Source organism: Protomyctophum parallelum, assembly GCF_964188405.1.
Source record: "Protomyctophum parallelum genome assembly, chromosome: 19".
Classification (NCBI taxonomy): domain Eukaryota; kingdom Metazoa; phylum Chordata; class Actinopteri; order Myctophiformes; family Myctophidae; genus Protomyctophum; species Protomyctophum parallelum.
In genome coordinates this window covers 9,392,039-9,418,026 of record NC_139717.1, presented here as the reverse complement: position 1 = coordinate 9,418,026, position 25,988 = coordinate 9,392,039, and the positions used below count along the sequence as shown (strand labels likewise).

At 43.2% G+C, this 25,988-nt stretch overlaps 2 protein-coding genes across 4 annotated transcripts; both read right to left on the bottom strand.

Moving 5' to 3' along the window:
* Positions 1-738: 738 nt before the first annotated feature.
* Positions 739-14,194, bottom strand: LOC310876301 (uncharacterized protein). 2 transcript variants are annotated; one of them, XM_083789812.1, is made up of 14 exons: positions 13,965-14,194; positions 13,250-13,819; positions 10,808-11,143; positions 8,595-8,840; positions 7,906-8,014; positions 7,549-7,626; positions 5,642-7,225; positions 5,089-5,211; positions 4,869-4,997; positions 4,153-4,345; positions 3,437-3,561; positions 2,934-3,124; positions 1,556-1,689; positions 739-1,163 (listed from the first exon to the last, which is right to left on the bottom strand). In XM_083789812.1, the coding sequence occupies exons 1-14, from the start codon at positions 14,048-14,050 to the stop codon at positions 931-933; spliced, it is 4,137 nt and encodes a 1,378-aa protein (XP_083645938.1). In that variant the 5' UTR covers positions 14,051-14,194; the 3' UTR covers positions 739-930. The 2 variants fall into 2 exon arrangements, with proteins under 2 accessions (XP_083645938.1, XP_083645939.1); XM_083789813.1 differs by having other exon boundaries at positions 7,906-8,005.
* A 164-nt stretch (positions 14,195-14,358) lies between these two features.
* LOC310876217 (puratrophin-1-like) lies at positions 14,359-25,917 on the bottom strand. 2 transcript variants are annotated; one of them, XM_083789681.1, is made up of 11 exons: positions 25,661-25,917; positions 25,170-25,244; positions 24,799-24,922; positions 24,546-24,651; positions 22,719-22,832; positions 22,469-22,585; positions 20,616-20,776; positions 19,797-19,943; positions 15,316-15,418; positions 14,936-15,064; positions 14,359-14,681 (listed from the first exon to the last, which is right to left on the bottom strand). In XM_083789681.1, exons 1-11 carry the CDS (start codon positions 25,902-25,904, stop codon positions 14,481-14,483), a joined length of 1,521 nt encoding a protein of 506 aa, XP_083645807.1. In that variant the 5' UTR covers positions 25,905-25,917; the 3' UTR covers positions 14,359-14,480. The 2 variants fall into 2 exon arrangements, with proteins under 2 accessions (XP_083645807.1, XP_083645808.1); XM_083789682.1 differs by having other exon boundaries at positions 24,546-24,648.
* Positions 25,918-25,988: the final 71 nt, after the last annotated feature.

Here is a 25,988-nt window from a genome sequence, read left to right as displayed (position 1 = left end):
ATTTAAAACTTGCACCGAATCACATGGATACGATTATAATTTAAATTAAATTAAAAATATTTTAGCTATAATCATTTAGAACATATAACTTAGATAGATTTAAATTTGATCAATATGTTCTCACATGTCTTCTGTGTGTCCCTAAAGTAGTTGTCCTGAAATTGGGTATTGTGACAAAAAAATTAAATAAAAATAAGGCCATATATATTAACGAGGCCTAATTCTACTGTAGTTCTAATCTTCCAAGTGTTTACCTGTGCTGCAAAAATAACCAACAGCACACAGGGATACGCACACATAACCTATTTGAGGAAAATTACAACTCTTAATTAATAAAAAGCAATTTCATCCTTGTCACATGCGTGAGTCTTGATGAGCAAGTTATGGAGGCATAACCTCAGTGGCAGGTTAAAAATCACGCCTGCTTATTTCAAGTAAGAGCTCCCATTATAGAGAGCATAGGTCAAGACTCTGCCTGATGACAAGGATCAAATTAATACAAAAGTCAGTAACGTAGAAAAGACAGACAGAAAACTAAACATTTAAAAGCGTATTATTACTGTACGTTTAGACCAGAACCATGGCACCATGGAAGCGCTGTATTGCACATTGAGATGTTCAGAAGACGTGGCCACTGAAGAACTTGAAGGTTCCGGATATTTGGGGAGAAACGCAGTCTGAAAATGCCATATTTTGTTCTTTATGAGATACGACCCGTCTTGCAAGTCAAAAGGCTGAGATATTAGAGGTCTTTGTCTCTGGATGACCATTCAGCTCCTTCGACAGCATTTAGGAAATAATTGGCAGCGGAGCACACTGCAATACTATTGAAGCAGAACGCCAGGATAAGTGCAGGACAAGGTCTGTTTCTTTGGCAGCTACCAGTACACATTATACAGTAATCCACGTACCAGCAGATCCGAGTTCAGCTCAGAAGCATTTTCTGAAGACGATCTGTGGTCCAAACTCCTCGTATTCTTCACGACTGATCCAGGCAGAAGAAAAGGATGGCAGGTTGGCCAGCACACCGCCACCGCTCCACACACTGAAGTCTCTGTCCTTGGGACTGTTGATGTGGACACAGTCTGCCAGGTCCGCCGGCACCATGCCCCCGATTTCACTCTGCAGACGTTCTGGCAGGCCAGGCAGCAGCGTGTTTCCACCTGGGTGGAATGGGGGAAAGAATTATATCCAATGAAGGTTATCAAATTCAGTGCCACAGTGAGTTGTATATCAACATCATAACAGCCCTACTGGGTTATAGGTTTAACCACTTAAAAGCCCCATTTCATGGTAATTGACAGCCCCTCAAAATGTGCGAAAGGCACATAATGAATACGGTAGATCATAACACATCGCAATGTGACATGAGCTTGCAGATCAGCCTTTTTTTTTTTTTTTTATGTTGTGAAGATTTTGCCTATGATGACATGCCCAAAGTAGGGACGCCAGGTTGAAAGGTATTACAAAATACAACGCTTGTATGGTTTCTTCCAAAAATCATTAACAACAAGTAGGTGGCCGGTGTGTAATGAACAAAACGGTAAAACCATACCTGACAGAACAATGTTCCCTAGGAAACTCCGTCGTAGGTCAATGTCTGAGCACAGGATCGACTTGAAAATGCTCTCGTGTATCCCATAATGGTCTCGTCCAATCAGTTCTGGTTTAAAGAGAATCTCAGGGGCCCTGGATAAGTAAAACCAAACCGGTTGACCTGGGTTAAGACAAGTCCTGCGTCAAGCCTACAGCATCACAGACTGCCATAGTCAGCCTTTCTTTGAAGAATCTGTTTGGTCCCTTAGACTGTAGATTATGACCAAATCAGACACTTTGACAAAACTTTGACTTAACACATCTAGCCATGTCATAAAGGGGAGCATTCTGTGAAAATAGCAGAGCTACAATCTCACAATGCATTCGTGAGTAGATTTGATCTATGATAAGCACATTATGGGTTTTTGCCTTTGTAAAAAGTAAACTACACAGTTCAGGTTTGTAGTTTGACAGGAATACAGCTCAGGTTTGGTTTACTCTATAAACAAATCTGATCTGCAAGAAAGTGGTGTGACCTGTCTTGAGTAGTCTGCTCTGCATGCCACAAATCAGGTTTTCTGTACACTATTCACACAAAGTAGCAAATAGTAAAGTGTGAATGAGTCAGCCATCTGGGGCAGGTGATTGTGTGGCTTTTGAGTAAAATAAATTGTGGTTGCAACCACTCCTATAGACCAGGGGTTCTCAACGTTTTTGGCTGGGAACGCCCGGAAATGCTTTGGCCATGTCTCGCCCCCACCCTCAATACAAACTGACTGCAAAAATAACCTTAATAGAGAAAATATATCATAAATGAATATATCATAAATTAATACTGAAACCAGTAAACTAAACGATTAATTTCCATTTTCCAGCCATTCAGTCGTGACCTGCTATAGACAGCTATGCGTGTGGCTGTGTCCGAGCACGAAAATAGCGTTTTTATTTAAAAGAGAGAGAGAGCGAGGAGAGAGAAGTCGGCAAGTACAATTACCGGTACCTAAACAAGAGACTTGCGGAAGATATAGATCAGTTGAGTAAATAATATGTAGTTATATTTATAGAATAGATTAGTGGTTCTTGACAGGTCCAGGGATCCTCATGGTTCCTTGAGGGGGTTCCAGATAGACCCTGTATCCGAGTGTACAAAATAATGCTACCAAATGGAGCTGTAAGGGTTCCATTTGTATACGTTCAGTCAGAGTAATTTGGTCTTCTTGAAATGTACAAGTTTAAGAACCACTGGAAAAAGCATCCGTGTTATTATACATTTTAGCGTCTGCTAAATATACAGCAGATACAGGCTTTTTGTAGAATCTGCCTCGTCTTAATGGGCGAATAAAGCGACACCACACAGCCTCTGCTCATTAGGTAGAGTGTTCCCCGGAGGGTGTTACCTGAACCTCTCCGTGTTGAGGCAGATGATCTGTCCGTCAGGCAGGGTGTAATACATCTCTCCGCTGGCGGACCCCCTGCCGGTCTGCTCCACTTCATAGTTCAGAGCAACGCAGCAACATTTCTCCTTCATCTCCCTCACTATCTCCATCTCTGCAGTGGTCCGCATGCAGACCCCCTGCTCCTGTAGAAGCTTTTTAGGGGACCATGAGAGTTATCTTTAATGCATGTATACATGTGCTTTGGTCCATAGGGGACCATACCATATAGAGCTCACTTGTTATTTGCCGAACTGTTGCACGATATCACCACCTAAAACCTACAGTCCCTATTCTGGGCTCGTCTTAAAAGTGAACATTCTTTTAATCATTTACTTTTGATGGAGATTTGGTGGAGAGGGAAAAAAGGGGGCAGAATTATAGAGCCATGTGAGACCCCAGTCAACAGCTTAAGCAGTGCTCAGAACAATGAATGTATGACTGAAAACATATGACTGAATGAACACCTTTTTCAGATGCATGGTGACATCCAGGCCTGCTAGAGGAACACGCTGCACAGCATGAGCTAGACAGTATCCATCATATACCGGCACACTGTGGCTCACTCCATCCCCAGAGTCAAACACCACACCTACAGACAAAGAACATAATTATTTACATTTAACAGAAAATAATTTACATGACAAGATAGCTGGCAGATGACCTTTTTTTTTAATGGTCGACTATTACAACATCCCCAGAATAGGGACACTAGGGTTCATGTGACTAAGACAGTGGTTCTCAAAGTGGGCTCTGAGGATCCTCCACAAGGCATTGTGATCAGGGGTCATCAATATGTCTGTACACGGACAAATGTGTCGTTGGCAAGCCTCATCCGTGGCAAATTCTAGATTTTGTTTTTACACACCATTATAATGTTCTTCAGAATAATAGGACACAGATTTACTATGACACATTAGGAGTCCACTAGGACAGAGGTTCTCAGGCGTTTTATTTTCAAGGACAGAGAGTTGCAGACCTATAATGGAAATTTAAGCTCTTTGTGTTGGACTACTCATTTTCTATGTCTGTGGCAAAAATATATTTTTGAGAAAAATGTCCACCACAAGCCATCATGTTGTGAGATGCGTTTAGAGCTTTTAGATTGGTTATTTTCAGATAATCGCAGATGGGGTCCCCATACAAACGCTGGGCTAAGAAATTAAATGGGCATTCCAATAACCTGTGGTCCTCCCAGCCGCATAGAGCGCCAGTACAGCCTGCATAGCCACGTAGGTGAATGGCACACAGAAGCACTCGAACATGACCTCCACCATGCGCTGCCGGTTCACCAGGGGGTTCATGGCCGCCTCGGTCAGCAGAACCGGGTGGTCCTCCGGGTCAACGCGGAGCTGCTGAAAGGTGTGATGCCAGATCTGAAACAATAACACAAGGATGACTGGTTGGTTTTACTTTGCTCTGATGAAGGCCACGATCTACAATCGCATCATCATGATGTGTGAGCTAGCCAGGACACCAGTTTGTAACTGGATAGTTGCTGGCTCAAGACCGTGGACAAACTGGGAAATGATGACTACAGGAGAATAGTCTGCATTCCCTTAAGGCTTAGTAATAATATGCATTCCCTTAAGGCTTAGTAATAATATGCACAAGCACTAGCTTTATGAATGAAGTAGGACAATGTGATAAATAATACCGTCTGAACAAAGATGGGTCTGTTAACAGTCTTAATAGTCTAATTTATTTGCATTACAAGATACACCTGAATGAAGTTTATAGGATGACATCAATACATTTATGTTATGTCCCTATTTTGGTTAAAAACTTTCAAAAAGTGATGGAGAATGCCATCTACAGTTGCTCTACAAGCTCAGAAGAGGTGGCATCAAGATGACATGTGAGCGTGAGCACACACACAATCGCATGTTGAATCTTTACCTTTTCCATTTCATCCCAGTTTTGAATTATTCCATTTTTTATGGGGTACTTCAGAGCAAGGACACCTCTCATGTGCTGAGCCTCATGTCCAATGAACACGTCTCGTTCCATGTGACCATTAATTATGTCCTGCAAAAACACAACTGCTGATCAGTACTGCACATTAGAAGCAGACCATTTCTAGCATTTAAATGCACTAGAACTAGCACACAAGTAATACCTCATATTTTGGCAGCCCAATAATGGTTGGGAATATGGTTGTTGGAAGGTCCTGATCAGCAAATCCAGCTTTCATCAAACCAGAACCTGTATCCAACACTATAGGGGATTTGAAATCTGTCATCTGCGGGGGGGGGGGGGAGGTTTTGAACAAAAACGTTGATGAAATAAGTATGGCATCATAGCTTTCACTGCTCAGTCAATTTCATGTTGTAGTTGTAGTTAAGTGTAGCGTGTATAAAAGTTATTTTTTTAAGAGTAGGTGTGGTAATGTAGCTTGAACGCAACTTTATATAAAAAAATATATACCCCATTGGTCTGAATATAAGACGTTTTTTATTTTCAAATGCAAATGTCTTAAAAAAAAGGGTTATATTATAATCGGGGACTAGACTATTTTAAGATTCAATGTCCTTTTTCCACAAAGAGTCTTGAAAAATGGGGGTTGTCTTATAATCAAAGTACTTATTATATTATACTTATATTCTGTACATATACTGTACAAAAGAAAGATTACTAAAATGTACTGTAGAAAGAAAAAAGGACAAACTGACCGCTCTGACATTGATGTCGCCAAGTTGAGGCTGCACAGGTGACCTCGTGCCAGCCATCCGGGTGTCCTCACAAGTGGACATCTCTTTACGCCACCCTCTGCCTCCACCCGGGTCACACGTGACAGGTAAATCGGGAGGGTCCTCTGGTTGTGGTGGCGACTGTGGGTTTAGGCACCCGTCTGCAGCAGGAGAAGAACCAGCCTCCGTTTGGTCGTCAGGATCTTTGTGCAAAGTGCCTACGGATTCAGGAGGCACCATGACGTTTGTTTTTTCTTGGGGAGAGGTTTCATTAGCGGACTGTGGTTCATCGAATGAGACCATGGCCCGTTCAGTCAGGGGGCCGTTATTGTTGTTACAGTGTTCTTTGACATTTATGATTTGTTCAGTCAGGGGGTTATTATTGTGTTCTTTGACATTGGGATTTATGAATTGTTCAGTCAGGCGGCTGTTATTGTTATTGTTGTTACGGTGTTCTTTGACATTGGGATTTAATACGATGGCGTCACAGTTGACCAGAGACTTGTGTTTTCTCTCTTTGGGCTTCGGTAGGGCGTCTCGTGTGTCACCTTGTTGAAAAGTGGGAGCTGCATCACCAGGGGGCACTACTATACATGCAAACTCCGTTTCTGCGATATGGGAGCTTGCACAAAGTGATGCCTTTCGCGGTTTAGGCACAGGAGCGTATGTTGAGTTACCGCCTGGATCAAAAGCTCTGTCGCCCGGTCCCATTTCTGGTATCGTGGTAGCTTCTGGGCTTAATGTGTTGCCGTTTGGCTCTGACCATGCATCCAATTCCTTTGCATTCATACATTCCTGAGGTTCCTTTTTCATCCCTTCAGAAGACTCCTTCAGATCCATGAATGGAGTCATGCTGGGTGCTGTGGGTTCAGCGACAGACCCATTCAGGCCCTTTGGATCATAGCTTGGGTCAGCGCCGTCTTTACTCTGGCCATCTACAAGTGGATCTGAATCAGGCGATACTGTAGTGCTACTGGATGTATTGGTGCACGGTTCTAAGGAATTGTGTCGAGTTACTGAGGTCAAGTCACTGCACTCGCTTAGACTTCCTGACGAGAGGCCATTACAGAGCAATCCCTCGTCTGCGTTCTCCGCTCGCATCTTTTCCAGTGCAGAACATTTCACAATCTTTTTGGCTTTGCTCCTGTGCTTCTTGACATTGCGCTCTTGGTCCCGATCTTTCTTTAAGCTCTTTTCCATCCTCTCCACCTCCTTTTTCTCCCTCTCCAGCTGCAGCCTGAAGACCTCCCTCGTAATCGAGGGCCCAGTTGTCGCGGCAGTCTCCTCCACGTTGTCGTTGTGTCTGAGCTTGTGAATCTTCAGGCTCTCTTCGACGATCAGCTCGTCCAGGATGTTGACCTTCCGGAGCTCTGTCAGCAGGTCCGCCCGGTTGCGGGGTCGCGTTGGGTTCACAGCTTCAACGTGGCATTCATGGTCCTCGGGAGGAGCCTCGGTTTGACTTGATGAATGCAGTGGTTTCCAGTCACTGTGGTCCTCAAGGTCGCCAGAGGCAAGGCCATCTTCGAGGCCTAGCACACCGGCTTCGATCAGATCGCTGGGGGACATCTGGAAAATGGAGCATGGGCATTGCACAAATGTTTTCTCACGGTTAAAGGTAAATACTAGGACTGCACATTTTTGCATCAATTATTTTTGGATTAATGGATAATTAAGAAAGGTTGAGTTTTGACATTTTAGAAAATATATATAAAATAAAGATATTCAATGTGAAGAATAATCCACTAATTTAAGCCAAATTTTGTACTTTTTGTAAAATAGCAGATAATGTATTTTTCACCAATTTCATAATTTCTTTGAGTATTCAACTGTTGCACCCCTAGTAAGTACACACCTTGAGATATTTCTGTATAAATAATGTATTAACATACCACACTAATATGGTCCTTACTATCCCATCTCCACAGAACATCCAGCAGGACCTCCTGGGCCAGAACCTTTTCTTCCTCCTGCACCCCCCAAAAACATAGTCCAATAAAATGCATACTAAATTTGTATTTGAATCTTATTTCATAATAGGTAAACATCGACTAACTAGGTCAAATTAGTTAACTAGTAAGAATCTGTAGTCATGAAAGCCCTAGTAGAAAACCATAATTGAAAATGTGACAGAAATATTCTTAACAGCATTTCCTTTCATTCAAACTTCCTCCAAAGTCCAAACTCAACATACTGTAGGTGAGACATTAACATTAAGCATTGCTTTGTTCAAATGGTTGACACCTCACCTGTAGTATTCCATCAGCTCTGTCCAGAATCTCTTCTACCTCCCTCAGACCCTCCTGTTCCTTCACATCCCAATCCTTTGGACAAAAGCCCACATCTGAACTGCTTAATCTGGAAAAGAATGGAAAGAAATGCAGACAAATGAGGGCTGTTCTCCCATCTCGGTTGTTCGCATCTGGTGAATTGTTTAAATCAAACGTTATTTATAGAGCACATTTACAATGATCAACCAAACCAAAGAAGAAAAAAATTTTGCACAAAGCAAAAGATTAAAGCAGGACATAAGCCAAGGCGCAAACCGAGGCTTAAGGCTCAGGCTTAAACAATCAAAGGAGTTAAAAGCCAGGAAGAAGAAATTAGTTTTAAAGATTTAAAAGCCGTCAAGAAGCGAGCAGAATTAGACTGCTTAGAATCCATTTACCACTGTACCCATTTGGCAAAAACGTACATTGCGCCATGTCCATCACTTAAAATAACCGACATGATTTAAAGCTACAACCTGGAACTTATATTAATGAATGAAATCTGTATGATGGTAATACAATATAACTAGTAGTACATCTGCAGTGGTACTATTCTATTGAGGAATGTGGAGCCTACTAGTTGAGTGGTATTGCCTGAAGCTCAAAGCGCAATCATCTCTCCAACCCAAGTGGGCAGGGGAGATCTTACTGGTAGAAATTAGTTTTACCCATCAGTGGCATCTTGATGTTGATCATGGAAGTCATATGAATCCCAGAGCAGAGTGGGGTGCCCCTCTGTGATGCAGTTGGATTGGTCTTGCCCCTCGGTGATGGTGCTAGACAGGACGTTGCAAATGGAGCTCAGCTCTGGATCCTCACAGCTGCTTTGGGACTGCAGTGTCCAATCCCTGGTCCAAAGCCCTTTGTCCTGCGTGCTGGGCGGTACCTCCGTTTGCGTGGGCAGGTCCCGGGACCTAAGGCAAGTGGTGCAACAGTTAGTCAAACTAATGAAATTGATACAATCATTGCTTTTGAAAAAGTGAGTCAATTTTTTTTAAACAACTGCATAAGTAGCAAAAATAGCAGAGGGCACCACATGTTTGCCTGTTTATCTATTTGCCATTTTTGAGTAGAAAATAGGGCTTAAGTATTTGATCAGAATAATCAATTTAATTATCAAAATGGGAAATTTTATCGATTCGTTGACGTAAAAAAATATTATATATTATAAAAATGTTTTTGAGGGAAAAAGGGTGGAGGGGGGGGACCTACTTAGCCCCACAAGTCAGAAACCAATGGTACTGAAGTTTCTGTCATTTTTGAGACCCAGTACCATGGGGTCCTATTCCACCGCTACCCTGCTACCGGGTACGCAAACATAAATAAACAGCCGTTGAGTGCTTCTGTTCGTTTGAATGATTCTGATTCTAAGAGCTCTAAGTTACAACGGATACCGCTGCGAATTATCCTGTGCCGCGGAAGCCGTTAAGTATTTTTAATCTTTGTTTGAAATTGGACGCTTTGATTCTTCTCTTCTTTCCTTATTTATTGACACCTCATTGTACCGCCTATCTGGCTAGCTAGTGGCTATAGCCATGACAGAGCAGATCAGAGGCAGGAACGTAGCCACGCACAAGCCAACCGCACAGCGGGAGGCGGTACAATAACCGGTCAATAAACAAGGAAGGAAGAAAAGAATCAAAGCGACCAAATCGGTCAAACAAAGATTAAAAATACTTAACAGCTTCCGCGGCACAGGAGAATTCCCAGCGGTATCCGTTGTAACTTAGAGCTCTTAGAATCAGAATCACTCAAACGAACAGAATCACTCAGAATCACTCAAATGAACAGAATCACTCAAACGCACAGGGACCCAATGGGTCAGCCCAGTTCGGCACGATAGATTGGGCTGACCCAGGGGGTTCCGAGAGGGGCTAGGACCTACTGTAATGTGATGACGAAAATGACATTGCACGACTTCAGGAAGTAGCCAGCAATGGTATAGTGTGAAAAGGCAGTGTCATGCTTACTGTACAATACGTGAAAACCTTGGCAGACTCGGTCAGGCAGAGTACTTTATAACGGTTACAATAATAATTAAATAAACCAATTATAGCAAAAATGAGGGAGGTGGTGGGTCAGTTCAGAATAACAATCACTACCGGAATCAGTAAATAAGCTTAACTGTGATTTAATAAACTCAACTCACTTAATGAAATCAAAATAAAATAAACCGCCTCAAAAGGGATGGGTGTGAAGCTCAAGTGTCCTGGCACTGTCCAAAGCTAACTTAAATGTCCAAAAAGAAATCCAAAATGGAACCCGGTCAATGTTGTGTAGTGGCAAGTCTCCTCTTACCACCCTTTACACCGTTACGCAAAGTCCGTCCTCGATCGAAATCCAAACCAGAAGGTCTCTTAATCCAAAGGTAGAATCCAATATTAAAGGGAAAAATCCAAATGGCTGTATGGCAAGACTTGGGAAATATTCCTCTTGCCTCCTCAGTACTGTCTGTCTCTCTACACCTCCACTCTGGACTGCCAGAGTCAATCTCTCCAGGTGGCTCAAACAATGTGATTGCCCCTCACTCCATCAGCCAGGTGAGCTGTGCGCGGGGCTTCCCAATCACTGCCTGTTGCCATAGCAACACATGTATCTAACTGGTTTCTCATGGCATATAGTCCAGCAGCGTAGTAGACTGGTAGAAAATAATAAAATACATGAAAAATGGTGCATAGCAAACAAAAAATGCATAGAAACCAATGTGACTCTGGGCACAGATGTTACAACGTAGCAATTGTGTAAAATGTCAAATAAGCATGCGTGTGCTGTGAGATATGAGGTCAAAGCCATCTCGAACTCCATGGCCATCCTCTCAGATTAGTGCCGCTAGATTAATACAAGAATAAATGGATACAATAATCAATAGTTGCAGCCCTACCTGATGGACACGTCAAAATGACGGCGGTAGAGTTCTGAAGGATCAGATTCTTGGGGGTCTCTCTGCTGCGAGGCTGACCCCGGGGGGTTCTGGGTAACCGTGACGGTGTACGACTTCTCCAGGTCGTCTACGGGCAGGCTGAGCCAGGGGTTGGCAGGCAGCCTCGTCGACCGTCTCACTTTGATCTCCAGGTTGAGGGAATCCACGGTGATCTGGGGGATTGGGACCCGGACGCTGGCCCTGGAGCAGTTTCCCACCGAGGCCAAATCAAAGTCGTCTCTGCACTCTTGAGAGTCGGACATGCTGGACGCGTTCTCTTCGTGAATCTGCGGCTGCCTAGGAAAGAGGCCAGGCCCACAATTACGACATGATCACCTGATCGCAATCATTTGTGATGATCGTCAGGATTGTTTCCACTTATCCCATCAATTAATCTGTTGAACAATAGCTGATCTACGAGCTCACAACGGAGCTTGTCGGTAAAACAATTAGTAAATGCATGGCCCGTTTTATATTTCTATATATATATATATATAAATAATCAGAGTTGGGTGTAACGAGTAACGGAAAATCTCGTTACTGTAACGACACTACTTTGGTCGGTAACGAGTAATATAACGACACTACTCCTCCAAATTTGATAATCACACTACAGTTACTGGTCGCTGCAGCGCCTCGTTACTTGCGTCATGTGGCTGCTTTCAGCAGTGTTGCTTTGGAGAATAATGCACACAACGGAGATGAGTTGAACATGAACACTAATGGTGCGCTGGCAACGCAGTACGGGCTAGAACATGTCAAACCGGTGTCAGATCATCAGCAGCACAGCATTTTTCGTTACTGTCGTGGACTCGTAGGGTGGCCAGACGTCCGGTTTTAGACCCACCTGTCCTCCTCCCAACTCAACCTCTGGCCGTCATCATTGTCCGTTTTTTTGTGATATAGCCTACAGTGCTTGTGTCATAACTATCATTTACGTTGTCTCGGTATTAAAATCTCCGCAGAACTTTTCCGCTGCACACTGTGCACAGCAAGCTCCCAGTCTCCCATAGCCCCATATGTGCCCTCTTCCTACGCTCATTCTGTAGCTCCGTGATGAGGTCACACACTGGGCCCCTCCCACCGCGTTTCAGAAACGGCGCAAGTTTCCACAATAAGTGTTTCTTATCCTTACCACACCATTAATCCAAAACGTGTAGGGCCCATGCAGGTTTACACCAATTCAAACTTAGGATCGGCCCAGAAAATCCAACTAGAGATTTGAATTGAGCCTTTACGTCCCGTATTTTGTCAGTCGCTTCCATGTTTATCAAGGAAGTTGAAAAGCTTTAGCGCCTCCCCGGCGCCTCCCCTGGTCGAAAATTTCCAACTGACTTCAGTTCACTCGACATGCACGCGCACACGCACACTTCCTTGATAAACATGGAAGCGACTACGGGACGTAAAGGCTCAGTTCAAATCTCTAGTTGGATTTTCTGGGCCGATCCTAAGTTTGAATTAGTGTAAACCTGCATGGGCCCTACACGTTTTGGATTAATGGTGTGGTAAGGATAAGAAACACTTATTGTGGAAACTTGCACCGTTTCTGAAACGCGGTGGGAGGAGCCCAGTGTGTGACCTCATCTCGGAGCTACAGAATGAGCGTAGGGAGAGGGCACATATGGGGCTAAGTCTCCCACTGTCAGAGACAGAGCAGGCGTTGGGGTGTTGCCATGTCCGCTTACTATAAGCGACTTTGGGCTTGTTTTATAATAGACCAGTCAGGCTTCTTTTGGGCTTGTTTTCATAGACATGGCTGCTTGTTTCTCTTCTAAAACCTGGCAACACTGCCAGTGGGAGGGTCTGTTTGTTGTAGAACGTGTGCTCTCACAATCATTAGTTAGTTAATGCAGAGATAAATAAACCAAATGTGCCGAAATGAAAAACTACATTTAATGAGCAATGGAGCAGGGGACTCCACATCATAAAGAAAGGGATCCTAAAGCACTGTGAACATATAGGCTACTGATTTATCTCAGTCTCATTATTTTTATTTGAATATATATTGGGAAAGTTAATATTTGCCTAGAACCACGTGGTACAGTGGTTTTCAACCATTTTCATATCAAGGTCCAGTATGTATTCTGCATTTTAGCCATGGACCACCATTTGATGAGATTTGGCCTCACAGACCCCAAACTAAATATTATGTTGTTGTCGTAGGATAAGATTTATTATTTGACAATGCATCTCAGGCGATTTTATAGAGTAACGCAAAAGTAATGTAACGAGTAATGTAACTAGTTACTTTCTCCAGGGAGTAATAAAGTAATGTAAGGCATTACTTTTTTCATATGTAATATGTAGTGCATTACTTTCATGAGTAACGGACCCCAACTCTGTATATAATATATATATATAGATTAATTAATCATCAAAACTTCAGGATCATGACAACTCTACCTGGAAATGGGTCTGAACGAGTCCCTGGTTCCTGCCGACCTGCACGGTCCTTCCCAGCCCTCTTTCCCTCCACCGGCCTCCAGGTGACCGCTGCTTCCTGCCCCATCGAAGCCAGAGTCAAACGAGCTGAGAGAGGGGGGCTTGCCCTCAACCAACAACGCCATTCCAGTACCCACAGGGCTGGTTCGGGGGGGATTCGCTTCCTTCCCAGTTCCCCATTGGTTCAGGTTTGGAAGAGAGCATTGCGCGTTATCGTGCTGCAATCTATGAGAGGTTTTCTTGCCATCGTCCTGCAATCTACCAGATGATTTCTTGATATCGTCCTGCAATATACGAGATGATTTCTTGATATCGTCCTGTGATCTACGCAATGTTTCTCTGGAGAGGGGACATGTGGTATGGGAGGCATCCTGGATGCTCGCAGCTCCTCCACTGTTAACGGGGTCAGTGGGAGCCTGGGGAAGATGGTTGGCGTGTCTCAAGAAGTCATACTGCCACTGCAGAGCCAGTCGGAGGTCGCTGATGGCCGCAGGCCCTTGACAGCCGAGCAGCTTCCTGAGGATCATACATCTGTAGGAGGTGAAAACGCTAGCTTCAGGGAATACAGTGCAATTAACCATATCATTTTTTATTTTTTATTAGTTTGACAGTAATGCCCAAAAGAGGGACACCAGTTTGCAAGTGTTCAACATATCTTCCATGACCACGCGCTCACCGCTCAGACAGCTGCTGGCCCGTCTGTTGGAGCTGGCCGTCGGGCATGACGTTGGCGAGATGTGCCAGCTGCACCAGGTCTTCCATAGCAGGGCAGGGATTCCTCTTCAGGAAGGCAGACAAAGCCTGCCTCCACACGGGGGCTCCCTGCGACCAGTGTCTGGGTGCGCCGTCAACACCCGACAGGAGCTCCTGGAGGAAGTTCTCACAGAGGACCAGGCTGTACCAGCTGTTGGACTGTAGGGATGGGGATAGGTAGAAAATAATGATAAGTCTGCATTCAGCATGAATTCTGATTGGAATATGAATGTATGATGTAATGATCAACTGACATGTGAATGACAGACGCCGATTACAGCTAGGCTTGCGACTCACTTCCCCTGTATAAACTAACGCTGTGATAATTTTTTATTTGCACTACTTATTTTTATTGCAATCGTTTTGCCATGCTCCGTTATTCACTTTAGTCCTTGTCACAACCTGATTATTTAAGCAGAGCAAGCGCACATTCCTAGGTTCACAGAGAACTTGCCTTGTTATAGTAATAGTAGAAGTCGGACACTGCTCTGAGTGTTTGGTATGGGAAGTCCACAGCAGAGTATAGCCTGTCCTTCAGAATCTCCAAATCCAAGACCCACCTCTCCCTGGCCTGGCTGTCACCGAATGGCAGCATCTCTGCCAATGTGTGAATCACGTCTTCGGCACAGCGGACTAGTGCCTGAGGAGGCAGAGATAGACACAATACACAGAATATGACATACCGCACTGTGGTTCAGCTTATTCTCACATGCCACGATAACCACAGGGGAAAAATGTCCACTGTGCAGATAAAACTGTCATCAAGTAGACTACTGCAGCAAAGATTTCAGTGAATGAGGTCCAGCAGACTACACTCTTACAGTATAGTCTTTGTGGATGTATAGTATCTATGCAGGGACCCAAGAAAATATACCACAGCAGAAAAATACATACTATAGCAAAGGTGTAGATGGAGGACTCGAAGTCTGATTTCAGCTGTCGGGCCTTTGTGATGTCGTTGGCAATCTCTATTCTATATGGCTGGAGCTTTTCTTTCAAAAGAGCTTCAATCTGCTCACTGATCTGCAAGGACAAGCAGACAAATGCTACTATGATAAGCTTTCAAAACCGTGACTACAAACATCAATGAATGCACGACAAGAGGACATGAATTATTATCATCATGTTAATAAAGGTTAACATGTATCCTAGGTTTCAAAACATTGCATATGAACAATAAGCATTCCAAATATACATGTGTATATGGCACTCTTTAATTTCAGTTCCTGGAACAAAACAAATGAGTCCCAAATAAAAGCCACCCATTTGCCTACCCTCATTGCTTCCTCGCGCAGCTGCAAGATGTGCAGATGAATCCTGGCCGTAGAAAAGGCCTGTTGCCACACCAACTCCACCTTTTCCACAGCGGCAGTTATCCTTTAGACAAAAACAATGAGACATATGACTAGTCTAACCATGTGATGAAAGCGTCTGTCTCAATTGCACAAGACTATTACTACAATATACACAGCAAAATCCTATGTGCAAATTCACATCCAGGAGTTTGCTGTGTACTATAGGCTCTATGCACACAACTCTTCCTACTTCCGGGCCCATTTGCTACTTCAAGGTGTTACCAATTAAATAAATTACGGCTCTGTTCCATTTAGTGTACACAGTGGTTCTCAAACCATTTAATTTGAAGGTCCCCCATAACTCTGAGAGGCTCTCAGGGCCGGGCTACACTGGGGACAGAATGGTGCGGTGCACAGGTTGACAGTGAATCTTTACCCGTTTTACATGCTCATTTTTCCGTGTGTCCGCACGGGTTACGCAGCCCCTCGCCATCAGAGAAAGATTATAATACAGTAAATATGGAACTCCCTATGGGATGGACTAATTGTCTAGTTGCGTACGGTTCTGTTCCGTCCCCAGTGTAGCCCGGCCACCAGAGTCACACACCCATATGGGGCCATTTGGAACCCACTCGAGGACAAGAGACCAACCATGCACAATAGCTAGCACCCTGACTTTTTGGACCAGAATGGAACAGAGCCGTCATCTATCTTATCCAACTATAAATGCAAGTCTCTCTCACTCTCTCTGTGTGTACTTCAAATTCGACACACGTGTTCGACACTGCCACAGGGAGTGCAGTGCCCAGTGTCAACTCGGTCAGCCCACGGTTGTCCAGAACCACCACAAAAGAAAGGCCTCTGCCCAGGGCCCCTGCTCCATATAGGAACTGGCCTGTTCCGACGTCACAAGTCACAACACTCCATATTTGGGCATGCCTGACACAGAACTCCATATGTACGTCTGTAATCCATGTAACTCAAGAACCGTTCACCCCACCGACTTCAAATTTGAGACACGCGTTACACACCCCCACATGGAGTGCAGTGCATGGTGTCGAGTCGGCCCCACGTTGTCCAGAATCGCCACAAAAGGCCCCTGCCCAGTCTCCATAGCTGGCCTGTTCTGACATCACAACAATCCATATTTGGGCATGCCTGACAAAGAACTCCATATATAGTGTGAAGTTGCCCGAACGGCCAAGGCTCCAAGAACAGTCAGAAATGTTCGTTAGGGGCTTTTATTTTACCCAAACTCCTCCACCAACCTCCAGACAGTTTTCTTCAGTGCAATTCACATACAAACTAAATACTGGCCAACAAAACAAATACTTAGGCAAACACAATTGAACAAGACCAAATAGGATGAGAACTCTCTTCAGGTTAAACCTTGGTCACACAAGGCCCTGTAGCTCTCCCTCAGGACTGTTACCCATGTTAAAGCCCACAACCAACTAACTAACTTGTCCCTGCAGCCTCCCTTAAATAGGGGTGGATCCTACCACAGGACACAGAGCAATTAGCAACCTTTCTTCAATAAATACTTATAAATAAATACTGCCATAAATAATCCCTTGTATAAAAGTAACCTAAACATACTAAAGATGTGTTACCATTAAACAAATATAAATAAGCATGAACACTCAATGACAAATACTAGCATAAGAAGTAACCCCCCTCCCCTGCATAGCACTTGGCCCCTTCCTAAATCAAGGGCAATGCCACCAGCAGTGCAGGATAGACAATTAGCAAACAATCAGTGAACACACAGTTTTCACAAGTTTAAAACATTAGTCCTTGCATGTTATAGAAAGCAGTTTCAAGTGTCTTTGTATATAGGGCACGGGTTGCCCCGTGACATTTCCCCCCCCTTCAGAAGACGCCCCCTGTGGCGTCCTCAAAAGAAGGTCCGCTGTACAGTTCTGACCCCAGAGTTGGAAAACACAAATGAAAGTCACCATTCGTCTCCATGCCTCACCACTGGCACCAGTGCTGCCGCCGCCCTGTCGCTGCCACCGGCCGGTTCTGCTGCTCTGCAGGCGCCATCGGCTGAACCCTGGTTGCCTCAGTGTCCACTGGAGCTGGGTGATTTGAGGGTTGACTCTGTTGAGCTGGGGGTTGACCATGTTGAGCTGGGGGTTGACCATGTTGAGCTGGGGGTTGACCATGTTGAGCTGGTGCTCGTGCCTCTCCTCAGGACTCCTCTTGACCCATCTGAAGGTCTTAAACTGCCTGGCACTGTTAACAAACACTGCCTCTTGGGAAGTGGTTGTGTCCACCTTGGGCTGGAAGTCACCGATGGCTCCCCCTGGGACACCCTCTTCCTCTGAGACTGTGGCTTGCTGTTGCTGGTTCTTGGGAGGCATCCTGAACTGTTCATACTTTTCCGCTGCCACCACATGTGAAGTTGCCCGAATGGCCAAGGCTCCAAGAACAGTCAGAAATGTTCGTTAGGGGCTTTTATTTTACCCAAACTCCTCCACCAACCTCCAGACAGTTTTCTTCAGTGCAATTCACATACAAACTAAATACTGGCCAACAAAACAAATACTTAGGCAAACACAATTGAACAAGACCAAATAGGATGAGAACTCTCTTCAGGTTAAACCTTGGTCACACAAGGCCCTGTAGCTCTCCCTCAGGACTGTTACCCATGTTAAAGCCCACAACCAACTAACTAACTTGTCCCTGCAGCCTCCCTTAAATAGGGGTGGATCCTACCACAGGACACAGAGCAATTAGCAACCTTTCTTCAATAAATACTTATAAATAAATACTGCCATAAATAATCCCTTGTATAAAAGTAACCTAAACATACTAAAGATGTGTTACCATTAAACAAATATAAATAAGCATGAACACTCAATGACAAATACTAGCATAAGAAGTAACCCCCCTCCCCTGCATAGCACTTGGCCCCTTCCTAAATCAAGGGCAATGCCACCAGCAGTGCAGGATAGACAATTAGCAAACAATCAGTGAACACACAGTTTTCACAAGTTTAAAACATTAGTCCTTGCATGTTATAGAAAGCAGTTTCAAGTGTCTTTGTATATAGGGCACGGGTTGCCCCGTGACATATAGGAATAAAGAGTAAATAATCTCCATATAGGCATAAAATGGGACACATGGGTGGAAGGGGTATTGCATAGCCGGTTGGGGCATGGATCTCCAACTTCCATCGTTACCAACTCTGTACTCTACAGACGGAAACGGGCCTAGTTAGTACAATCGGAAACACCTGTCACACATGGTGCGTCATACATTGTGATGCACCAAGGAAAGTTCTGTGGCTTCCCTTCCTGTAAAATTGCGGCAGAGATTAATATGCCCCAGAGCCAAAGGACGCATATACCCTTCTATGATAATGTCTATGCCCGGAAGTAAGTTATTCTGTGTGCATACCGTGTAGAGCAGGGGTGCCCAGATCACAAAGGCTGTGCAGGTAGATCACATCCCTTAAAGAATATTTAATTTAAATATTTAAAAAATATATAAAAATATTTTTGGCATCTGCCAATTGAATTAAGGTGACTTGATTGATTGACAAATCATCAAAAGGGCCTGTTGTAAGCTCAAACCCACAATGCAATATTTTGTTTTCAAGAGTGTTGCTGTCCACAAGAATGTTGGTAGCATTAAATACAAGAAAACCCTACCTATTCCATTTCTCCCCCTCCATTTCCTATTCCAAGTGCATTTATATGTAACCCAGCTCTGCTAAATTCCAAAGCCCCCTCAGGTACATATTGAAACAATTTTCAGCAATGGTATAATATTTTGGGGTGGGTAGATTGATAAACTGCGTGAGCCACGCATGTTTTACACAGTTGAACAATTGAGCTTGTCCGTCGTCGGGTGCAAACTTCTTCCAAGACTTTCCGCTTACCTGTGCAGTCCTCCTGCTGCGTGTCTGTCTTGTTTTATTGTTCCAAATAAATTATTCCATTTTAAGTCCTTAATTCAGCAACAGCTTCCAACAACAAAACACAAGACCCTAACTTTGTTGTGATCATCAAAAAGAAAAAGACCCACCCGCATGGAGTTATAGACAGCTGTGTGTGTCCCTGTGTCCCTGTATCCGAGCACGGAAATAGCATAATTATTGTCACCACCAAGTGTCACTGTTGTGCAGCCTAACACACAGAGGCCAGGGAGGAGAGCTTGTACAGTACAGTACAGTACTCGACCTGAACAAAAATCTAATTTTTTAGATAAAAAAAAATAGGTATCGTAAAAAATATGCTATATCGTGAGTATATCGTTATCGTGATAAAATAAATTCTATATCGTGATATGAGATTTTGTCATATCGCCCAGCCCTAGTCTATATCATGAATTGTAGCCGTCTAACCACTTAGGTTCGAACTTATAGTTATAAGTACTTAAGAGGAAGAGAAACTTGGCACCATGTCTCAGTGTATTGTTTCAGACACTGAATTGGTGTGCCCTTAAAGTACCTGTTGTAGTTCTGAAGCATCTCGAAAGCCGTGTGGGTGAAGAGTGCAGTTCCTGCCATGGCCTGGTAGCATGGGTCCGTTTCAGGGTAGCGTAGCTTGGCCACCACTTGTTCACAATGCCTCAACAGCTCATCCAGGCCCAGCTCCCTGCACAGCAGAGCCAATATAATACATTTTCATTCAATATGTGCATGTTTCAACCCACCATGTCTAATATAATAATACCACATCAGCTGAAAATTAAATGAATACAAATTTAACAATAAAAATAGTAACAAACCCCTTAAAAAAAAAAAGAGGAAAATAAAGAAACAAGTCCTGAATTTGTTTTGATACGGTCATACAAGACAAATCAGTTGACCGATTCAGTTGGTACTCATTTGACATTACTATTGCTTCTCCCATTATCTGTAGTAGTAAACCAAGATTCATTCCAAGGTTGACAAGGACAGTGCCAACACAGTTTCTATCATATTGCAAAGTATCAACACTAGTAAATATATTTTAATCATTGTCCATGGTAAAAGCAGAAAGTCTGAGCTGTGCAGTGTTAACGCCCCCTTCAGAGGCAAGAAACCGGAAGTATTCTGCAAATATTTTTGCTTAAGAATTGCTTATTAGGTTTGTAAATGCATTCCTCTTTAGAACCACCCAAGTAAACCATGCCCTCCAGAGATCAAGTTCTGTCTGTGTCTCTCCAATACTGTGTCCACTGTCCATTTTAACCCTATAGACACAGTACTTTGTCTGTGGAACGTTCATCTACATTTACAAATTAGGAAATGTCCAGAATGAGTGACACTACAGTTAAAGCCTTGCCTCCTCAGCTGCTGGAACTTGGCTTCATTGGTGGAGCAGAAACGTTGAAGCTCCTCATAAGTGGAGGGGACTGGCAGCCTGTTCAGAGCCTGTAGGGTGGAGATGCAAGATGGCAGCCGCTCCACTGCTGACAGGAAGTCCTGCACAAACGCATCTATCTCCTATGGAGGAGCACAAGACACACTTTTTAACTACCATATGTATATATGTGGAAGACTGTGTCCCAAGGATATGGCTAATGCATTGTATCATAAATTAACCACTTAAGCCCCATTTTAAACTTTCAAATAATCTCACTCTTAAAATGTGCATAACATACATCAAGTGGTGGCCTAGTAGTAAGCACATGCTGGTTATTACATATAGGACTAATAGCTAGATATAAAATTATAGATTGTGTGGCTGTCATCACAGCATGCCAAGTAGGTTAGACGTTACATAATTTCTTGCAGGCCCAGGGCTAATGAATACTGTCAACATGGCCAAAGAGGCTCAAGCATCCCAGTGAACAAGACTGAATATATAATCTAATGGAAAGAAACGATGGGGCCCCCCTTTCACTTGCTAATAAGGTCAGCTGATTATACTCTGTCATTTGCGCAAGCTTCACCAAGGTAACGGACAATAGCTGTGGGCCGCATCGGTGGAACTGATGAATGGGTTCACAAAAACATCCCATCATCTGATCGAGCTGCAGCTCTCCTCAATTAAGGACAATTATTTCTCCGGGGAGAAATGTTTTTAGGGTTCAAGAGACAAAACAAGCTTCTTCTGTACGGTAACTAGGGCTGGACGATATGGACAAAATCAAATATCACGATATTTTTTTACCCAGTACCTCAATATCAACTTTGTGAACTTAATATCGGTATTGGTGTGAGGATATGAATTGTCTTTAGCGAACATAGCTAATCTGTGAGTTTGTAGATTTGGCTTTTTAAAAATCATAGAAAAAGTTTATAAAATAAAAATCACACCTGTGTGAAGTGAGCGCTCTTATACATAAAATACATTTACATTACATACATTTGAAAGGCTGGTGCCCCTAAAAAATAAGGCTCACATTGTGATATTACAATATCCAAAATCCCAGAAGATATGTAGTCTCATATCACAATAACGCTTAGATCTGAATTAAACATTGCTGGTGGGTGCATGAGAACTATGAGCCAAGCATCTTCTCTGCTACTGTATGTCAGATAACCCCAACAATGTGTATACATTACTACAGAGGTCTGCATTGTGTGTGCTGAGAGGACAATGTTACCATATATCAGACGGACCCCCTTTAAACTGGCTGATCACAAGACCTTGATCATCTTCCCTGCCCTGAAGCACACTGCCTTACACAACACTGTTCTTCATAAGAGTCTCAAAATATTGTACAAATGTGTAAAATTTGTGCAAGAATGTTTGTGGCGTGCGCTGTGTGTATGTGTGTGTGTGTGGGACTCGTGGGAGGCAAAGACTATGAAACACTTATGAAACACTACTGCTCAGACAGAAGGCCCAGAAAAATGGTACATCAAATATGTATAAGATGGTAATTCATTCTTGGTATTCTTATTTATCCATTGTTGGACAATCACTTAATTCAGTTTATTGTTGTAATAATAATAATAATACAGTACACCCGTGTGAAGTGAGTGGCGCTAATAGATTATGTAATGGTGATGTAAAACAAACGGTGCCAAACAAACATTAAACGGCATTAACAATAAAGAGACAATGACGTAATGAGTTACATTATGACGTAAATGTCCCCTTCATTGTCAATGGCGTTTACAAACAGACAAACATTAAACCTGTATATAGGAGGGGCTAGCTCCCCTCAAAAATAATTAAAACGGTACCTTGATAAACATAACCCAGCTTTGATGACAGTATATAAGATAGCCTCCCAAAGAGACAGTTAACTGGCTTCGGTCAATGTAGCTGGAGAGCTCAGAGACTTCTTTCAGCAGGACTTTCTGCAAACAAAGAGCACCATTACATATGGAAGGTTAGATTAAACCTACAACATTGACATTTTGAATTTGGAGAATTCTTGAAACCCTGACTACCGGATTAAAGTGGTTAAAACGATTGAAGTGTTCCAGATACCTTGAACGGCACAGTGTAGGACTTTGGCAGAACCAGGAGCTTTAGTAATAGTTTGCAAACATCTTTCTTTTTGGGCAGAATCATATACACAGTATGGACTATCCTCGTGTGGACCTTAAGACAGACAGAAAGCAGAAGAAGTTAAAAGAGAAAGACCTAGCATGACAGACTGGAAAATTTATGCTAGCAAACAAAACTAAAAACTTTCAGCAAAGAATGTCCAAAGCAGGCCAAGGACACAACATATGTGTGATCATGAAAATAGTACAGCTTTTCCGGGAAACAAATGTAATCTAGAAGGAAAGAGGCAGCCATGAATTAATTCTCCTTAGTGAAATTGCATTAGCTGAGCTTAATTGTCTGAGGCACTTCTATTAAATAAGGGAGCGTGTGACCCACGGTGCATGTGACCACCTCCTCTTCCCCTGCACCACCGTGATGGCCCCCAGAGGAATTCCATAGCAAGACACTATAGTTAGTCAAACTGACACGAGCTGCAATTGTACTTAAGTTGGTACGCTCTTTTCCAGTCTACACAAATCATTGCCAAAAAATAGCCAATCTACAAGCTCAATGCACTGTGACCTTATGGATCTGTCTTATTTGGTGAACGTTCCATCCCAGAATAGGGATGCTGGGGTTCCAGTTGTTAACATTGCGCTTAAAAAAAAAAAAAAAAAAAAGACAAAATCAGGTGAGAGCATACTGAAAATAAAATCATGTGCCCACAAAAGATCTACGATAAGACAATTTTCTGCTGATAAAAAAGGAGTTGTGCTGCTTAAACTTTGGCTAAATGAGACCTTTTGTTTAGTCAAATAGAACAGATGGGGGGGGGGGGGGGATAATCTAAACCCAAAAGTCAAGCTAGGCGTTTCCTTACTAAAATATCTCTGAATTTAACTGGGAGAACAGCTGTAGAACTACATTTCATTTCAAAAGGCTGTTATTCTGATCATCTGATGGCAACAGCAGCCTAGTCTAGTAGCCCACTACATCACTTTGCTGAAAATACTGCATCCCTTCTTGATGCTAGTGTAGTTTACTATGCAGATATATCTTGGTCACTTATCCAGATGCATAGTTTCTTAGATTTGTTTTCTCTCCACCACTATGTCGAATGTGATGTTCAATGTTTTGGAGGAACTACTTTGTTATCTCCATCCATTTATGACTACTTATCTTGCAGTCTATTGACAAGAGCTTGCGATTACTCCGCTTATTCCGATTTCACACTAGTATAAGTTGCTCTCTAGTCTGCATACAAATCTGCTGAATGCCTAAATTGTAAATGGCCCATCTTCTAGTTCACAACAACTTGCCAAATTGGGATATGTGACCTCAGATATGCCATTTTCATCAAATGTTTGCACCAAAATAGGGACACTAGGGTTCATGTGGTTAACCATATGTTAAATGAGGAATTATGTTAAATGATGATTTGTGACCTTGCATCTCAATTAGCTGTCTGTTTCCGGGAAAGAAGTCTCAATTTGCTGTCCGTTTCTGGGAAAGAAGTCAAATGCCAAATGCAACACTACCCCAGCGTCACGTCAAGACAAACCAACAAGAATGTTAAAAAAAAAAGAAAAAGAAAAAGTTGAACTGTAGATAAGTCAGTGATTCTCAAAGTGGGGTCCTTGGATCTCCAGGGGTCCTTGAGGGGGTTCCAGGGGGTCGCCAGTGAAATTAGTTTTAGTTGGTTGCATTTGTACACTTCAGTGGATTCAATGCATACCAAACTGGGGGTCCTTGAAATTAGTACAAACCATTTTGGTATAAAGCTCTGAGCTGAACGGGAAATGTGTAAAATAAACGTCCAGATACCTCAAGAAGATGAAGAGTTTCAGCAATAAATCTCGAAGTAGCAGGCGAGGCATGCCTCAAATCTGCCACGACCGAAACCAAGCTTTTCTTCTCCCGTTTTTTGCTGCTGGGAAGAAAACAAAGAATGGGTACTTGGTATTATGAGACATTATGATACAACTTCATAAAAGATCATCTCCACTGCTCTCCTTCATAGTTCATCCTTGTGCAAATGTTAACCTCTGTGTGTGGCTGTGCCTCTGTGTAAACATACTTGTGAAGGTTAAGAAAGTAGTTTATGAAGTCAACCACTTCCGCTTTGCTGAGGTCAGAGGAGAGTTTGACTTGTCCATCCACTGGGAAAATGATCAAAGGGCACCCATGCAGATCAAAAGCACCTGTTTAGACATTCACATATGGCAACAAGGGGGGGGGGGGGGGGGGGTAAGAAAAGGAACAGACAAAACAAAAAGTAAACTAAATATTGTGTAGAGACAAAAATGGATGGCTACACAAAAACGTTTGAACACATTCTGATCTATTACTATAGGTATTTACAAAGTAAACAACATAATAACCATGATGGTATACTGGCCTAACTAAACAGTGTTATAAAAAGGCTGAATGGGAAGAAATGATAGCTACCGGGGAAGAGTACAGCTCCAGAGTTCAACACATGATCTGCAGGCAAAGGCAGGGAGGGGGTGGAATCCTGGACCTCTGAAAGGGTTTTTTTTCGTGGGAAATGATTATTTTTGTTGAACAGATGCCAACGTTTTTCTTCCAACAAAAGTCCACTGGAGAAAGTAGAAACCAGTCCAGCAAATTCCAAACCTCCATCAGAGTTGGCTCACCCGGCGGTGTGAACAAAGAACATTACTTACACTTATTGGTTCGTTGACATTAAATAGCGTAAATTATTTCACAGTAACTCCCCAGTGTTGTCTTTGTTTGTTTACTCGAATAGCTTACATTATATTAGAACATTACACATGTAACCAAATCGAACATTTGTAATCTCAGAGTTAATCATTGAATATTTTACTGTGTGCACGTGATGATCATTTATATATCCCGGACAGCATCAAACCAGCTGCACTTGTCTGTCTGTCAGTCAGTTCTTTCCCCTAGTTTACCTGTTGCATGTCGCCTGCGGCTCATCTTCTCACTCGCAGCACTCCTGTAACAATAAAAGTTCTCCGGGTCCGGGACAAAGGTTGACGGCTGGAATGCAAAATGCAAAACTACTCCTTCTTCACGTTTCCTACCGCTCGCCCAGAAGCCTGCGGACAGAACCAGTCTACCGTGTGGTGGTCCAGAAGAGAGAAAAGGACGTGGGGCTACGCTGCCCTGCTTTCCGCCATGTTGCATCCATTCCATTCACAGACAGACGCTTCACGCACGGCTAGTTGAACAACAGTCCCGTCGGACTAGAGATGCTGAGAGCTCATTTATAAGCTGCAA

Bases quoted from the DNA above. Each gene is read 5' to 3' on its own strand.
- LOC310876301 (XM_083789812.1), bottom strand. From the start codon at position 14,050: ATGGAAGACCTGGTGCAGCTGGCACATCTCGCCAACGTCATGCCCGAC. The intron at 7,627-7,905 runs GTGAGGTGTCAA...TGGGGGGTGCAG, and splicing joins GAGCTGATGGAATACTACAG to GAGGAAGAAAAGGTTCTGGC. The intron at 3,562-4,152 runs GTTATTGGAATG...CTTTGTCTGTAG, and splicing joins TGCGGCTGGGAGGACCACAG to GTGTGGTGTTTGACTCTGGG.
- LOC310876217 (XM_083789681.1), bottom strand. From the start codon at position 25,904: ATGGAATGGATGCAACATGGCGGAAAGCAGGGCAGCGTAGCCCCACGT. The intron at 22,833-24,545 runs GTATCTGGACGT...GTCTGTCTTAAG, and splicing joins AAACTCTTCATCTTCTTGAG to GTCCACACGAGGATAGTCCA. The intron at 19,944-20,615 runs GCAAGGCTTTAA...TCTGCTGTGCAG, and splicing joins AAGTTCCAGCAGCTGAGGAG to GGAGCTGGGCCTGGATGAGC.